The sequence below is a fragment of the Gobio gobio genome, assembly GCF_949357685.1.
Source record: "Gobio gobio genome assembly, chromosome: 22".
Classification (NCBI taxonomy): Eukaryota; Metazoa; Chordata; class Actinopteri; order Cypriniformes; family Gobionidae; genus Gobio; species Gobio gobio.
This window is the reverse complement of record NC_137118.1, coordinates 2,457,318-2,475,350: the sequence shown is the minus strand read 5'-3', so window position 1 is coordinate 2,475,350 and position 18,033 is coordinate 2,457,318. Positions and strand designations below refer to the sequence as shown.

The window sequence follows — 18,033 nt, the reverse complement described above, 5'->3', positions numbered from 1 at the left end:
TGTTTTATTACTAAAACTTTATTTACATAATTTGTTTAATTTCATATCCTATCCATTAATACAAGTCCAGCATATCCAGCACATCTGAGACAAGTCCATGCATGCATTTATTACAGGGACAACTCATTTTTCTTTAGAAAGAAAAAATAGAAAATATTTCCAGTTAGCACTTACAACGCAGTATTGCATTTCTATAGATTCGTTCTTTTTGACATCATCACTCCACAGGTGCTACAGAATGACATCAAGCAACAAATATACTTTTAGCAATCAGTTTGAAAAACTAAAGTCCCGCTTTTTCTTAAATCATGCATTCATAAAAAATAAAAAAAATCTCCAGCATCTTAATAATTTGTTGAAATTCATAAATCTAAACAAAAGGCTTGTGCTGCCCTTATAGTCACAGTCGTACGTTGAACAGCGAGAAGTGCTCAATTAAAGGAACACTCCACTTTTTTTTGACAAGTTTACAAGTCCCCTAGAGTTAAATAGTTGAGTTTTACCGTTTTTGAATCCATTCAGGCGATCTTTGTATCTGGCACTTTTAGCATAGCTTAGCATACATCATTGATTCTGATCAGTCCATTAGCATCTCATTCAAAAAATGACCAAAGACAATTTCAGTATTTTTCCTATTTAAAACGTGACTCTTCTACAGTTACATCGTGTGCTAAGACCAACTGAAAATTAAAAGTTGTGATTTTCTACACCTATATGGCTAGGAACTACTTTCTCATTCCTGCGTATTAGTCGTGGATCTTCGCGGCCGTACCATGGCAATGATATTACAGCATCTGAAAGTAGCCCAGCTAGGGAACTTTCAATGTGACCGGCACTAAGTTCGTGTAGTTGCAGAGAAAGTTTCAGGCTTGCAGCCGACAAATTGTGTTGTGGCTTTAGCTGTGTGATTAGCCATGGTTCTGTGTGTTGTAAAGCGCTGTGATAGTAAGTCCAAGGAGTAACTTCCACCATGTTTCACAGAATACCAACCAATCATTGCGCCGCTGCAGCTACGGTACGGCCGCGAAGATCCGCGACTATTACGCTGGAATGAGAAAGTAGTTCCTAGCCATATAGGTGTAGAAAATTGCAACTTTTAATTTTCAGTTTGTCTTAGCACACGATGTAACTGTAGAAGAGTCCCGTTTTAAATAGGAAAAATATTGAAAGTGTCTTTGGTCATTTTTTGAATGAGATGCTAATGGACTGATCAGAATCAATGATGTATGCTAAGCTATGCTAAAAGTGCCAGATACAAAGATCGGCTGCATGGATTCAAAAACGGTAAAACTCAACTATTTAACTCTAGGGGACTTGTAAAATGAGCCTATTTTCAAAAAAAGTGGAGTGTTCCTTTAAAGGGTTAGTTCACCCAAAAATGAAAATTCTGTCATTAATTACTTAATGTCGTTGGACACCCGTCAGACCTCCGTTCATCTTCAGACACAAATGAAGATATTTTAGTGTAAATCTGATGGCTCTGAAAGTCCTCCATTGGCTCAATGGCACTTTACACTCTCAAGACCCATAAAAGACACTAAAGACGTCGTTACAAAGTCCATCTCACTACAGTGGTTCTACAAGAACTTTATGAATCGGCGAGAATAGTTTTTGTGCGCAAAAAAACCCTAAATAACGACTTGTATAGTGATGACGATTTCAAAACACGGCATCATGAAGCTTCGAAGCGTTATGAATCAGTGAGTCGAATCAGCGGTTTGAATCGCCAAATTTCAGCAGTTTGGCGGTTTGACACGCGATCCGAATCATGATTTGACTCACTGATTCATAACGCTCTGAACCACTGAATCGACTCACTGATTCATAACGCTCTGAACGACTGAATCGACTCACTGATTCATAACGCTTCGAAGCTTCATGAGGCCGTGTTTTGAAATCGTCATCACTATATAAGTCGTTATTTAGGGTTTTTTTGCGCACAAAAACTATTCTCGCCGATTCATAAAGTTATTGTAGAGCCGCTGTAGTGAGATGGACTTTGTATCGACGTCTTTAGTGTCTTTTAAGGGTCTTGAGAGTGTAAAGATTGTGCCAATGGAGGCCTTTCAGAGCATCAGATTTACACTAAAATATCTTCATTTGTGTCTGAATATGAACGGAGGCCTGACGGGTGTCGAATGACATGAGGGTAAGTAATTAATGACAGAATTGTCATTTTTGGGTGAACTAACCCTTTAATAACACATTTAGCTCTGGATGATTCCCTTTCTCAGTAGCTGAACATCTGCGGCGCTGTAGTGGTCTGTTGTGGAGCGGGTCCTGTGACCTGCGGCTGAATCTGATGCCTTTGCTCTGGCAGTGTTTGTGGCGGCTCTGGCGCGGGCTGAACCTCCGTCTGCGGGTCATCGATGGTGTCCGCATGCTCTCCATCGGCCGCTGCGACCGGCCTCCAGGTCAGAGCCGGCTGCTCCAGCTGGTGGGAGATGGGGTTGACGAAGGTGGTGAGGTTGATGAAATGCGCCACTGATTGCGGAGCCGCGGCGCCCGTGGATCCCCCCGCCTCGGACTGCAGATCCGCCGGGCGGTTGTGGAGCATGGCCGACCCGCTGACCGCATCGAAGGTCACGGTGAGGATGGAGCTGTCCAGGGTGAGGGCGCGGTCGCTGGGGGCGAGGTGGCTGACCGCCACAGGCTGCAGGCTGCTGAACTGGGCGGAGGCCGGGGTGGTGATGGGAGTCACAGTGATGTTGGTTAAACTGACCGAGCTGGAGGGGGCAGGAGGGGCGCTGGGGTCAGCCAACACTACCACCTGTGTGTGTACATTTGACAGAGGAGATTATTCAATATAACTGAATGAAGCAACCAGGGCTGTGTATTGCCAAGAATCTGGCGATACGATACACATCACGATCAGAGGTGGACAAAGTACACAACTCTATTACTTGAGTAAAAGTAAAAGTACTACTGGTCAAATATTACTCCGTTACAAGTAAAAGTTCTAAAAACAGATTTTTACTTAAGTAAAAGTACAGAAGTATTTGTATTTAAAAGTACTTAAGTATCAAAAGTAAATTTCATTTTTTATGTCAATGCATTATTTTATTATTATTGTATAAATGCACATTATGCCACTATGGTGGTTTAAGCCAGTCAGTGAAGCTCAATCCGACATGTGAGCATACGACTACCTTAAACTCATTTCAATACTTGTATAAAAGTTACACAAAGCTGCTGTCACTTTAAGGCCAAATGCACGGATCCAATACACTGATACACATCCGATGTTCTCCCAACTGTTTACTTTTCCCTTTCTCCCAAACGTTTACATTTTTGATCAATTGTATGCCAACTAAACTCATCTTTAATCTTTTCAGAAAACTGAAACATACTTTTTAAGTTTGGCCATGGGTGCGCACACTTCACAGAGGAACCACTTTCTTCCATTTTGCTATAAACTGATCAGCGTTCAAAAAATGTTGGGAAACTTCACATGACCGTATACAAGCGTGATTACTGATAGGCTGTCTGAAAAAACAACAACAAAAAAAAACTTTTAAAGAAGAAAAAAATCCTCCACTGACTTTCAAATCTGCTACAGAAATTACTTTTGACTTTGAGGACCTTGATAGAAATGTAGTGGAGTAAAAAGTACGATATTTGTCTTTCAAATGTAGTGAAGTTAAAGTAAAAGTTTCCCGAAAAAATAATACTCCAGGAAAGTACAGATACAAGTAAAGTGTACTTAAGTACAGTACTCGAGTAAATGTACTTAGCTACTGTCCACCTCTGATCACGATACAGGGGTTACGATACGATATATTATTATTAGGGCTGTCAAAAGATTAATCGCGATTAATCGCATCCAAAATAAAAGTTTGTGTTTACATAATATATGTGTGTGTCTGTTAATTATTATTTATATACACACACAAGCATGTATATATTTAAGAAAAAAATATTATTTTTATGTATAAAACATTTATATTTATATATATTATAGATTATATAAATGTATATACAGTATATACATGCAAATATTTCTTAAATATATACATGAATGTGTGTGTATTTATATATAAATAATAATTAACAGAGTACACACACATATATTATGTAAACACAAACTTTTATTTTGGATGCGATTAATCGCGATTAATCTTTTGACAGCCCTAATTATTATATATTGCGACATTGAAAGAAAGGAAATATATTGCGATATTTCTTTTTTTTATAGAAAGATTTAAAAGAATAAAGAACACAACCATATGTATAAAACCTGACAAGTAACTATTTAATTTAATTAATACAGTATAATGTATATCACAAATCACTATTTTGTACAATCTAATGGTGCGTTCACACCGGACGTGATTCGCGCGAGTGATTTACATGTTAAGTCAATGCAGAGACGCGAAATGGCATTCTGCGGCGCGATTCGCCCGAATGAGGCGGCGCGAAGGACGCGAATTGAGCGTTTTGAGTTCGCTCAAGTTGAAAAATCTGAACTTTGGCGGATATTTCGCGCCGCGTTAACCAATCAGGAGCTTGCTCTAGTAGTGGCAACAATGAGGAGAAAATCTGTATATTAATATCTGGTTCAGACAATATGATTATCACTGTGATAACATTAAATGACATGAAACACAACCCAGTCTCTTTTTGTTAAATGCAAGTTTATGTATGATCAATAATACAAAAGTATAAGTAAAAGGTATAAGAAGCTACACATGAAGTAAAGAAAACAATTCAGTCAAACGTTCAAAGTCAGCGCTAGTCGGCTACAACGGTAACGTACAGTTATAGCCTAAAAATAAAAAAGTTATGAAACTTATCTTTGCCCTCAGCCTAAACGATTTGCCAGGGAACAAATTATAGATCCATGAGAGCAAAGATCGGCCGTTACAAGACGAATTATAGCTCGAGACACCACAGAGACATCAGAGCCAGCGGCAGAAGGACTGGCTGAGGAAAGGCTGATCTCACCGGGTTAATGAGCTGAGCTGATCCACTGGAGCTCACAACTCCGAAAACACCAGATAAAATGTTCAAATAGGCACTCTTTATATAAATAAACCACAGATTTGAGCTTTAAACAACTACATTATCGACTGAAAAAGTCTTAAAACTACGTTTTGTCACACATTAACAGTAGATTTTAACAAAAAAAAGACGTGTAAACACAGCCCATGTCAGCCATTTCTCAACGAGACGAGCTGCTGGTGGAAGCCCCGCCCATGACGCAAATTCACGTCTGTTGTGCAGTGAATGTCACACGCGATTCACGCGACTGAAGCGAGTACACTCAAAATGTTCAAGCGAATTATTCGCGTCCGGTGTGAACGCCACATAAGTAAAGGGAAATAGTAAAGTGACTGCAGGATTCTTCATGTGTATATGTTTTATAGGTTTACAGTATAGCAGTTTTCTAATTTCTAAACTATTTAACAACAGAAAGTGCATAGTCCATTCCGACTTTTTGTTTTATATTTAATACTGTAAAGCTGTTTGCTTTAAAGCCGTCTATTGTATAAAGTGCTTTTTAAAGTACTGCAGAGCTGGTGCATCATATCCACATCGCTATGATCAGATGCTGTGGTTCTGCTGCCACCGCTGTCAATTTTGTTGTGTGTTTATCTTGTTACTGAGAGGAAAACGGGATGAACATATTCTATCAAAACGCTTCTCAGCAGCGCGGATGACGTCGGGATGTTAAGCGAGCTCTCAGGTTCAATGCGTTTCCCGAGGATTGGTTTTTAACGTGGCCTATTTTGCAAACAAAATGACTCTTGTTGATTTCCTTAGTGGCTTCTTTATAGCTGAAGCCAAAATGAGTCCACACTTCAGCTCTGTATACCGCGGGAGCTGAATAATTCTATCGTCTTGTGAGCTGGGTTTGCTAATGCACACACTAGCGATGCACGCACCTTCATCTCACACTTCTCCAGTTACGTTCTGAGATAACACTGCCATCTAGCGGTTGGGTTTTATACAGTCTGTGGTTTAAACCGAACACAAAGAAACTAATCTTGTATGTAAATAAATTAACAGTAGATTTTAACAAAAAAAAGACGTGTAAACACAGCCCATGTCAGCCATTTCTCAACGAGACGAGCTGCTGGCTGAAGCCCCGCCCATGACGCGAATTCCCATCTGTTGTGCAGTGAATGTCACACGCGATTCGCGCGACTGAAGCGAGTAAACTCAAAATGTTCAAGCGAATTATTCGCGTCCGGTGTGAACGCCACATAAGTAAAGGGAAATAGTAAAGTGACTGCAGGATTCTTCATGTGTATATGTTTTATAGGTTCACAGTCTGTGGTTTAAACCGAACACAAAGAAACTAATCTTGTATTTAAATAAATAAATATCGATACGGTGTTTTTGAGAATCGATACAGTATCGGCAAACATAATAACGTGATATTCACGTGCATGGGCGTCGGAAGCAAAAAAAATGTGGGTGGGTCCTCAGAAATTTTTTACTGGAGTAGATGCCAATTACATTAAGTACAAATATACGGCTTTACTTGCTAAACGTATAGGTCGGAAAGACAAAATTACGGAAATCACCATATCATTGAGAGCAACAATAGTTTAGGGGTAAGACGCACGACATCTAGTTTTGACACAAATCGACCCGCGGTTCGAGTCCGCCTTTCGCCGAGCTCAATCTTCTCCGTTTTCCCATCACATATCAGATCGGAAAGGCATTTATTTTCAATACAAATTAAGAAAATATTAGAAAAGTGGAAATAAAGCGTCTAACATGTGTGTAATAATAAGTGTTTATCAATTAGGGCTAGGTAAACAGACGTGCCGAATGTTAGAGACTATAAAAGTGAGTGGGTTCAATATCATTGATCGTAAAAAGTGGGTGGGTCTTGTCCCACCTTGTCCCACATACAATGGTTCCGACGCCCATGTTCACGTGAATCTATATTTTCTTACACTCCTAGAAGCAACACCTACAATCAAACTGAAACTGGTTTTAAAGTCCATGAAATGGCATTCGCAACCCATTTTACTAAATGTTGATACATTTATCTAAAAGCAATCCCCGAAAATGCTAGGGCCGGCCCTGCGTATCATAGCAAACAAAGTGCTCTCAAGCACCCACAACTAGGCACTTTCAGCTGGCTAAAAACGCTTTTGATGGACACACGGCCCAAGAGATGATTTCTGACAGAACGAACCTGTTGAATGCTCTGCACAGCAGAGTTGGTTTCGTCTCCGACGCTGGTGGAGAACTCGGCGGTTCTGCTGGTGAAGTCGGCGTACTCGTCTGAATCCGACAGCTCAGGCTCATGAGGCAGGAGTTTCGCCCTCTTCTTGGAGGAATTGGAGTTCCTGGAGACCTTTTCCGCAGCGAGAGAGCCTTTCTCCAGAGTCAGAGAGGGCTGGACAACAAACAGAACACAAATAACTGAAATGTCTCTCATGTCAGAGCAATAGCCTTGCACTTCAGGGCCCTCATTTATCAACGGTGCATACACACAGATCTGTGCATAGTGTAAGAACAGTTTCATGCAAAGTGTGGGATTTACCAACTTGTACTTATACGTAGAAATGTGTGTGAATATAAGCAAACCTCTGAGCCCGCTTACACAGAGAATCTAGTGGTAGAATAGCCACACTACACATAAAAAGCATTTAATAATGTCACAGTATGCATTAAGCAATCTACATATGTCCTGTTTTCCTTTCATTATAAAACACTCAATTTATATATTATATATATATATATATTTTGTCATTTTAACCCTCTGGTGCTCTTCGGTCAATTTTCGTTTTTGAAATTCTAAAAATCACAGCTTCAACGGAATGATATGAAACTTGGTGACTTTATTGGCATTAGGTATGTAAACACACACAAAAATTCGGGTCATGATTCAAGCATGCTAATTGGTCGTTAAAAATAAAAGTAGTGTTCATTATGTTCGGTCACAAATGACCGACCATAGGAAATGAATGGGAAATCAGCAAAAATTCACCGAATGTTTGTGTGTAACATCTACAAATCGGCCACGATGCTGAAAAAAAGTACACAGCAGTGAAGGGGTGAAACTCTAAAACATCAAGAGTGTGATATTGACACATCCACTCACACACACACAAACTGTGCACCTTTGCATCTTTCTGATCATTTTTAAAAACAAAAAACATAAATCACAAAGTGTTATAATTGAATGAATGTTTTTTTTTTTTTTTTTTTACAAATTCTGAATAAAAAATGGGTAGGTTCCTTGCTTTCTCTTACTAACACAATGATTAGGTTTGACTGTATACATTATTATTATTGATATAATCATAATGCAAAAACTAACACTTTAAATCACTATTTCTAACAAAAAAAATTATCTAAAACTTAATAATATATAGTCTTTGAGATTTTTTTAAATATATATTCAAATCCATCTAAAAAAAATCATTAAATGTGTTCAAAAGAGAACTTGGGATTCTCAAGCCTCTCCACAGAGACCTCTAGTGGTTACACACATGGCTGCATGATTTCTTAAATAATTCCAACAGAGGGCGCTAATCTGCCTTCAAAACATTTATTTTGAAAGCCAAGACTCTATTTTATCCTGAAACTGTTAAAAAAAAAAATGTTTTTCAGTGGCAAAAATAGACCATAAGTATTGCATAAATATTAATAAGTACCATCAAATCATCTCAAAATACAAAAGAAAATAGAAAAAAATATTATTGAAGAAAAATAAAGTGCATTGGTTGTACTGGGGTGGAGGAAGTTTAATTTTTAGGTGTCACTTATGACCAGGAAGACAACCAATGCATCCCCTAAACGAAGAGCACCAGAGGGTTAAACATGATGCCTAATTGGTGTCAAACCCTATAAAAGACAGCTGTGACAAATGTTGGATTCAATTATTTCCTTGGCCCAAACATCCAGTTCCCTTACCGAAATCCTCAACAAGCCGAAATAAAATGTGTCTTTCGTGCTATCGCCAGATTCCCAAACATAATTGGAGCCATAGAATCAATGAATTTAATGATGTAAATAGAAAGGGGTTCATTCTGTTAACGTGCAAATCCTTTGTGATGCACATTTGTTTTTGTTAAACATCATTGCGCCACTCATCCTGTGTTTGTGAAGTTCCTCTTATTTGCCATAATTGTGGTGAGGAAAAAACACAATCACATGATTTTTAAAGGGATGTGTTGTCACCATATATGGTTCATTGGAGGCGTTTCCGAATGCTAATGAACGTGAACGAGCATGGTACTTACACACATGCGGGATTTATCAACAATGATTGTGTGTAAGAACTGTGTGGCACGTTTGATAAATACGGATTTTCTTGTACTTAGAAATATTCAAAATTTCAGTCATAGAACGAAATATAGAACCTTTTGTACGCACTGTTGATAAATGAGGGCCTAGATTCTTTGCCTGTCCTGTTCCCCTCTCTTCCCGTCTCATCTACACTATCCAATCTAATAGACGCATCAAAAAGACCAACAATATAATCGTCTCTCATGCCACAACTCTCATCATGAGATACAGGCTGTGAAAAGACAAACCTGTGCAATACTAATGGTCGAGGCGTCGACTGTTGATGGTTCTTGAAGATCAAAGTCGCCCAATCGCACAGTCACGATCTGAAAGATCACATGAAGCTTAGACATATGGCTTTCCATAAACATACTAAAGGTGTGATCAAAAAAATGCAATATGTACGGAGCCCCGCACATGACATGCGGACAAAAAAATCCAACAAAAAATGAAATCGGTCCTAAATTGAGAAATCAACTTTCCCTTGAGCTTTTGATATATAAAAGGTCATGGTGATATAAGAATATCCTGTCAGTTTCAGAGCTGAAAACTTCCTTGTTAGACAAAGAAAAGCTTTTATTGACACCAGGCCCAGAAAAGGAGAGATCTCAGAATGTGCCACACCTTGATGTCATCTAAGGTGAAGCACCGCCTCAACAGAAGAAGAAGAACGCCTGATTCTGTAGCCCCGCCCACCGATTATAGGCCTACGTGGAGCTAAACCGGATCGATCCACATAAGCTTAATTCGGATTCCAATATTATGAATGCATGGATGAACTTTATTTTTAATGAATATCCAGCTCACGTGGGGAAGACATTGCGTGTCTGTTCCTTCATTTCACCACGGATTCGTTTGTAAACAAGAGACTGGATTTGCAGACAGGATGAGATTACATGAACGAATGAAGCAACACACTAATGTGAGTAAAACATGTTTTTTAAATGTGATTGTATTGCATTGTTACAGATCGTATTGATTATGTGTACGTGTCTAACTGAACATCATCACGCTGTCACAGGCCGGAGTATCCTTTGTATTTGAGGTGTTGTTGGTTCATTGCGATTCGGGATGAGACTCGGACATGTATAGGCCAGGGCTCGCAAAGCCCAATGTCCCAGGGCTATGTGCTTTCCAGACGGGCCACCAAAACGTAGGTCCGGCCTGCCGACGGGCTTTCTTAAATAGTGAAATAACATTCCTTTCTTGATGTGTGATGTTCACTCTCTTAACTTGATATTTGATGAAAAAATACAATCGTGGAAGTTTTGATCATGCAGATTTGTCTGACTCTGCAGTGAGGCTTGTGTGTGTGTGTGTGTGTGTGTGTGTGGTTCGTGGTTATATCCACCGATCCGGCCGGCCAAGTAATAAAAAAAATAAAATTCCAATGAATTGCGTGTGGATGAAAGATAAATCATTGTGTTTGTTTGATAAAGACGTTTTGTGAGCCCTGTGGGCGAATCATTCCGGTTGCCGTTTCCCCACACGCTTGCAAAACAATCCCGCACGTGCACTCATGGGGGAGCTGAAGCTCATTAAATATGCAAATCTTATCCAATCATAGCAGTGGGCGTTAACTTCCAAGTCTCCAGTGCGGCATACGCCCATAAAAACAGAGCGTTCCGTGAGAGAGCCTCAAAACCAGGGCAGAAAATAGCCTATTACTGATTCATTATGATGTTTCTGAATGTAAAAACCACATGAACGTCATAAGTAGACCTCAGAAAACAGTATAAAAAATGTCATGACCCCTTTAACAATTCTTTCCCACGACTTACTAATACATCAGCACATTTTACTAATTAGTTCCCTCATTTGAATTCAATCGTGCACAATATAATAATTTGTTCCCTCGTTTTAGTAAACCATTAGCCCCGCCCACAACATTTTAACTCGGACAGTTTGGTCTGGACTTGATCCGTAGAGGAGTAATTATGCCTGAACAGAAACTGTTCGGACCAATGAAATTGTCAGGGCGGGCTTTATGGACAGATGATAAACAGTAACGTAATCATCCACGTCATCAAAGGCGTTTGGTTCTAATTTGTTCTAATCCTAAACGAAGAACTTGTTCGTATATGCATTCACCTTTACTATCTCTCTCAGAAATGATGATGGTGTTGGTCAGTCCTCTGTGTATCCTTAAATAATTTTTTTACAACACCGGCAAAGATCGTTTACACTCATCTTCTTCTTCTAACGTTACTTATTCCAGCGTGCGTGCAGACAGGGTTGCCAAGTTTTAACAACAAAACCCGCCCAATTGCTACTCAAAACTAGCCAAAAACAAGCCCAATAGCTTTTCGGGGGGGTTCTCCGGGAAAAAATGGCATTTGGGGGGTAAAATATGTTATATTTTGGCGGGGCTTCCTGCTAAAATTTGCATTCCTGGGTCTGTATATCACATAATTGGGGTCGCTTCAACCCGCGGACTTGGCAACACAGTGCAGTTGAGTTCTGTTGACATTTGATAACTAACGTTATGCGTAGCTCTGATTGGTTGTAGGTCTAATTGAGGTCTTTCCTGGTTCGGTTGAAACACGCCCCATAATCACAGCCCAACAGAGAAGATCAGACTCATATTCTGACTAGAACTGAGTATGACGACATCAGGCTAGTAAATCATGGCCACGTTGTAATAATTAATTCCATTGTTGTAGTTAAATCAAAACGAGTAATTAGTTCAACGTGGCCACGATTTACTATCATTATTAATTTTGTGTCCATGATATAAATGTTTTTGTCTGCATGTCATCTGCATGGCTCTGTAAATATAAAATGAAAATCACTATTTTGGGATTTCATATTCATTAATTTTTTATTTTAATGTTAATATGTTTTTTTTAGTCAAATTTTCTCAACAAAAACAATATTTGTTTGATGAAAATTGTTATTGACTATCACTGCAGGATATATGTGTCTCACCTCGGGGTGTTTGCGGCGCATGTGGCGGTTCATGGAGGCACGCGTGGAGACTTTGGTGCCGCACAGGTGACAGCTCTGAGCCTCCACCTTCTCATGGGTCAACTGCATGTGTTTCTGCAGCATATACTGCGTCACATACTTCTTATCACAGACGGAGCAAGAAAACGTCTTTCCAACTGCAGAAGAGAGAGAGATGAGAGTCAATATCTGTCTGTAATTAAACCAAACGCTGTAATATTTCACTCAACTGCACCTGTATGAATAAGCTTGTGCGTCTCCATGGTGTTTCTCTCACTAAACGTCTTCCCGCACAGCTCACACATGAAGTCCTTTGTGCCTGGAGGAATACAATGTTATATTTTGCATGTCATATGTATCATATGCAACGTCACAGTATATGATACAACGCACCCGTGTGTCTTTTGTAATGCTTCAGCATGTTGACTTTCTGGGCAAACTTGCGGTTGCACTCTTTACATTCGTATTCTTTAATTCCCTTGTGCAGCTTCATATGATGCCGTAGAGCATGTTTGGTCTTCATGCCTGGAAAACACAGATGCATTTATGAACTTGTCCAGTAAAAATCGAGTCCCAATTCGCCTGACTATTCGCCCAATGAGCCTATAATAGATGGTGAAAGAGCGCCTCTGCAGAAGAAGATCAACGCCCACTTCATCATCACAGCTTTGGCCCCGCCCACTGGAGTGTTAGTGAGATGACGAGGAGAGACGAACTGACTAAAAATAACATGACCTTCCAAAGGATCCTAATGCTAGGAATGAGCTGATTTATTCTCAACAATGTGAACGTCTCAGTTGAGCATTATTTATTTGTGTTCGCTACATTTCACTGTGGATTCTTTGGGAAATCAGTCGCAGTTTCGCCGCAGACTTTTACCATATGGACTCGACAGTAACGCCACAACATGTGAGTAACCGTGTTCATTCTAATGGCTGATCTGAGACCTGTGATTCATGTACACTCACATGTTCTTTGTCTAAACGCTCAACTTCATATCGTTTCTCTTAGTAGATAAAAATAATCTGTTATTTAAACTGTGATTGAATTATATATAGAAAATGATCCAAGAACGCTCCCTTTACAATCACTGGAGCTGTCAATCAAACAGAGTTTATCAGTGACTGAGTTCTGGACTCTCACCAAAACTCCCGTAATAATCAGCAGCCAATCACAGCAGTGGGCGTTTACACTGAAGTCTCACAGCAGCCAATCACAACATACAGTACATACTTTTAGGGCATAGTATAAGTAGGCGAATTGGGACGCAGTGACAGCGTTTCATATTATTATGCAAGGTGTATTATGGGATGGTAAGTGTCCGCACCTTTTCCACACTCAGCACACAGGAAGTCTCTGACGTTGTCATGCACTCTCAGATGTTCCTTTAGCATGTCTTTCCTGGCGAAGGACTTTCCGCACTGATCACAGCCATGGCTTTTCACTCCTGCAACAGCCAGAGGGTTAAAGGATTAGTTCACTTTTAAATAAACTTTTGCTGATAATTTACTCACCCCCATGTCATCCAAGATGTCCATGTCTTTTTTTCTGCAGTCGAAAAGAAATTAAGGTTTTGGATGAAAACATTCCAGGGTTTTTCTCCATATAATGGACTTCAATGGGCTCCAAACGGTTCAAGGTCCAAATGACAGTTTCAGTGCAGCTTTAAACGACACCAGATGATGAATAAGGGTCTTATCTAGACAAACCATCAGTTTCTGTGAGAAACCCAGCAGTATTTATGCTATTATTTTACCTCTTATCAGACGAACGTGATCATCTCTGAGCTCAGCCATAACTTCCGGCAAGTAAGGTCAAATTAGATCGTGGTCATAGATGTATACGTAGATGCCTCATTAGCGCCTGCACGGATCAGTAGAATGAGGCATCTACTATCGATATATCTATGACCACGATCTAATTTTACCTTACTTGCCGGAAGTTATGGCGGAGCTCAGAGACGATCACGTTCGTCTGTTAAGAGGTAAAATAATAGCATAAATACTGCTGGGTTTCTCACAGAAACTGATGGTTTGTCTAGATAAGACCCTTATTCATCATCTGGTGTCGTTTAAAGCTGCACTGAAACTGTCATTTGGACCTTGAACCGTTTGGAGCCCATTGAAGTCCATTATATGGAGAAAAACCCTGGAATGTTTTCATCAAAAACCTTCATTTCTTTTCGACTGAAGACAGAAACACATGGACATCTTGGATGACATGGGGGTGAGTAAATTATCAGCAAAAGTTTATTTAAAAGTGAACTAATCCTTTAAGTCTTCTCTATAATATAAGTAATTGCATACATTTTAGAGCATAATATCTATTTTCCTGTGCTTTACTCACCTGTGTGGATGATTTTGTGCCTCTCCAGGTTGCCGATGCTGTTGAAGATCCGTCCGCACATGTCACACGGATGAATGTATCTGGAGAAAGGGATGACATTTAACTTTCCTGCAAAAAACGAATGAAGAAGCAAATATTAGATCTCTTACTTCTGCACTGCAGGATCGGGCAGGTGGTCGCGGTGGATGACCAGGTGAGCGTTGTACGTGGCCTTCAGAGCAAAGCGCCGGTTGCACATGGTGCAGTTGTAGCCTTTCTCCTTATGCATGTCCATTATGTGCTTCAAGTAGTCACGACCCTTGGCGAATGTCACCTGATGAAGTAGTGGAGAGAGAGAATGAAAGTTCATGGTTTGTAAATAAACTATTTTACTGGCAATATAAGATTAAGCAACATCACAATGATTTTAATGTCCATTTAATTGTGTCTGTGAATCAATTAAAGTGATTCAACGTGTTCATGGAAGTCTATACATTTGGAAACGTGTGCATTCCGACTCCTTTTGCCAGCATGGGTCCCATGTACACACTCACCTAAAGGATTATTAGGAACACCTGTTCAATTTCTCATTAATGCAATTATCTAATCAACCAATCACATGGCAGTTGCTTCAATGCATTTAGGGGTGTGGTCCTGGTCAAGACAATCTCCTGAACTCCACACTGAATGTCGGAATGGGAAAGAAAGGAGATTTAAGCAATTTTGAGCGTGGCATGGTTGTTGGTGCCAGACGGGCCGGTCTGAGTATTTCACAATCTGCTCAGTTACTGGGATTTTCACACACAACCGTTTCTACTGTTTACAAAGAATGGTGTGAAAAGGGAAAAATATCCAGTATGCGGCAGTCCTGTGGGAGAAAATGCCTTGTTGATGCTAGAGGTCAGAGGAGAATGGGCCGACTGATTCAAGCTGATAGAAGAGCAACTTTGACTGAAATAACCACTCGTTACAACCGAGGTCTGCAGCAAAGCATTTGTGAAGCCACAACACACACAACCTTGAGGCGGATGGGCTACAACAGCAGAAGACCCCACCGGGTACCACTCATCTCCACTACAAATAGGAAAAAGAGGCGACAATTTGCACAAACTCACCAAAATTGGACAGTTTTGGACAGTGTTGAGACATTCAGATGGTAGAGGCAGAATTTGGCGTAAACAGAATGAGAACATGGATCCATCATGCCTTGTTTCCACTGTGCAGGCTGGTGGTGGTGGTGTAATGGTGTGGGGGATGTTTTCTTGGCACACTTTAGGCCCCTTAGTGCCAATTGGGCATCGTTTAAATGCCACGGCCTGCCTGAGCATTGTTTCTGACCATGTCCATCCCTTTATGAGCACCATGTCCCCATCCTCTGATGGCTACTTCCAGCAGGATAATGCACCATCACAAAGCTCCAATCATTTCAAATTGGTTTCTTGAACATGACAATGAGTTCACTGGACTAAAATGGCTCCCACAGTCACCAGATCTCAACCCAATAGAGCATCTTTGGGATGTGGTGGAACGGGAGCTTCGTGCCCTGGATGTGCATCCCACAAATCTCCATCAACTGCAAGATGCTATCCTATCAATATGAGCCAACATTTCTAAAGAATGCTTTCAGCACCTTGTTGAGTCAATGCCACGTAGAATTAAGGCAGTTCTGAAGGCGAAAGGGGGTCAAACACAGTATTACTATGGTCTTCCTAATAATCCTTTAGGTGAGTGTATTTAGGCTTAAAATTGAGACATCAGAACAGATACTATAGAGCTCCGGAGGTCACGTGACCCATTCTGTTTACGACGCCATTTTGTCAGGCAGGAACAGCCGGCGCCAGCATGAGTTTCAAGGCAACAGAGTTCACTGCGCACTTTAATTCAAAAGACATAAGACTTGTACAGAGCAAAACATACTATATTAAACACAACAGATCCCTATAATGTACCTGGGGTGCTTTTCACGTGTATGGATAAAGGAACGGATAGCTTTCCTTACAGGACACCTGTGCGCAAGTTACAACTAGCCTAGTGTTGATGTAAATGGGCACTAAGTTAAAACTTATGCACTACTAAATATTTTTGCGTTGCACCATTAAACTTAGCTGAAACCTAAATCTACGTATACACTAAATATTTACGGAAGCCTGCGATCAGGAGTAACATTAACTGATGGAATAGCAGGCAGACCTGCATCAATACGCTCTTGTTTTACATGTGAATAGATTAACGTTATATGTTAGCGGTTAACACAAACCCTTCCAAAACGCTGTTGTGTGAATCGGTCCGTGTTGTGCATGTCAAATAAAATCAGTCATAATCAATAAATGCCATTTCTGATTTTTGTTTCAGTATTTATTTATTGATCCTTAATTTAGTTTCAAATAGCCTTTCTTGATGTTATTTATATATAAAAGCACTGATGTTATTCACGATTAAGTATCGTATTTAATGGGAACTTATTTTTATCAGTTAATGCGTGAGGCAAAAGTAGTTAAGAATGAAGATTAAACTGAAATTGCATTTCAACAACTTACTGTGATAAAATTCCCTCGCCTGTTCTGGCGTCCTGGCGCACATCAGCTGTCCATCATGTTGAATTATTAAGGTTTAAACAGTTATAGATACCAATGCTACAGCCGCTCTAGCGCCACCTGGTTGCCTGCCAAAATGGCGGAGTTTAGGCTGCGTGACGTTAATGAATAGTTAATGCATTATGACAACAGCTCCTCCTTTACCTGACATTTCTTGCAGCTGTATTTGTGATGTTCTGGATCGTTCTTCTCATCTTCCTCATCAGAACTGTCGTCGCTCTCCTCCATAGAGATCCCAATCTTCTTAATGAAGTCCTCTCGTTCCTGCTCGTCCATTAAGGCGATGTCCTGGAAAAGAACCATAACATATTAAAGAGCTGGTTGATGATGATTTCACTCTTCTAACTTTAGTGAGTGTGTGATGTCGCGGTTTGAGCATAAACAACATCTGCAAAATTACGGCGCTCAAAGTTCAGAACAAAGGGAGATATTCTCTTTTAAAGAAATCTCTTTTTAAGGACTACAACAAATGGCTGGTGGGGACTACAACGAGTTAGTGACATCACTAACCCTAACATTTACATAAACCCCGCCCCCGGGAACATGTGGAGAAGAGGAAGAGCTGCTGTAGTCGAGTCGCTCAAGCTGTCGTCCGTCTCTCACATTTATTGATACAGTACGAACACAAATGCAATCACGTGTCATAAAGCAAGATGATATCATCAGTTATAACCGTAATTACACTAAACCATCCCTGTTCTCTCTTCATCAGCAGATATTCTCTGGCTCATCTTACCCCAAACCAGCGCTTTAGAGATTATCATGACAGAATATGCTAATCAGTGACTGAAGATGGTTAACTCATAAACTCATCAACTCTCCCTTCTGAAACGTCCTGTCTCGTTCTACATGTGTGTGTGTGTGTGTCCTGTCTCGTTCTACATGTGTGTGTGTGTGTGTGTGTCCTGTCTCG

General features: G+C 40.2%; 1 protein-coding gene across 1 annotated transcript in view; it reads right to left on the bottom strand.

Annotated features, from left to right (window-relative positions):
- Positions 1 to 9: 9 nt before the first annotated feature.
- prdm15 (PR domain containing 15) overlaps positions 10 to 18,033 on the bottom strand; it is a gene marked incomplete at its 5' end in the record, with an annotated part of 51,901 nt that continues 33,877 nt past the window's right edge. Inside the window, 11 exon segments of the mRNA XM_079804715.1 lie at positions 10 to 446; positions 2,206 to 2,770; positions 7,154 to 7,357; positions 9,504 to 9,581; positions 12,184 to 12,359; positions 12,437 to 12,520; positions 12,595 to 12,726; positions 13,529 to 13,648; positions 14,548 to 14,627; positions 14,697 to 14,860; positions 17,265 to 17,408. Coding sequence (XP_079660841.1) covers positions 2,231 to 2,770; positions 7,154 to 7,357; positions 9,504 to 9,581; positions 12,184 to 12,359; positions 12,437 to 12,520; positions 12,595 to 12,726; positions 13,529 to 13,648; positions 14,548 to 14,627; positions 14,697 to 14,860; positions 17,265 to 17,408 — 1,722 coding nt within the window. The 3' untranslated portion in view covers positions 10 to 446; positions 2,206 to 2,230.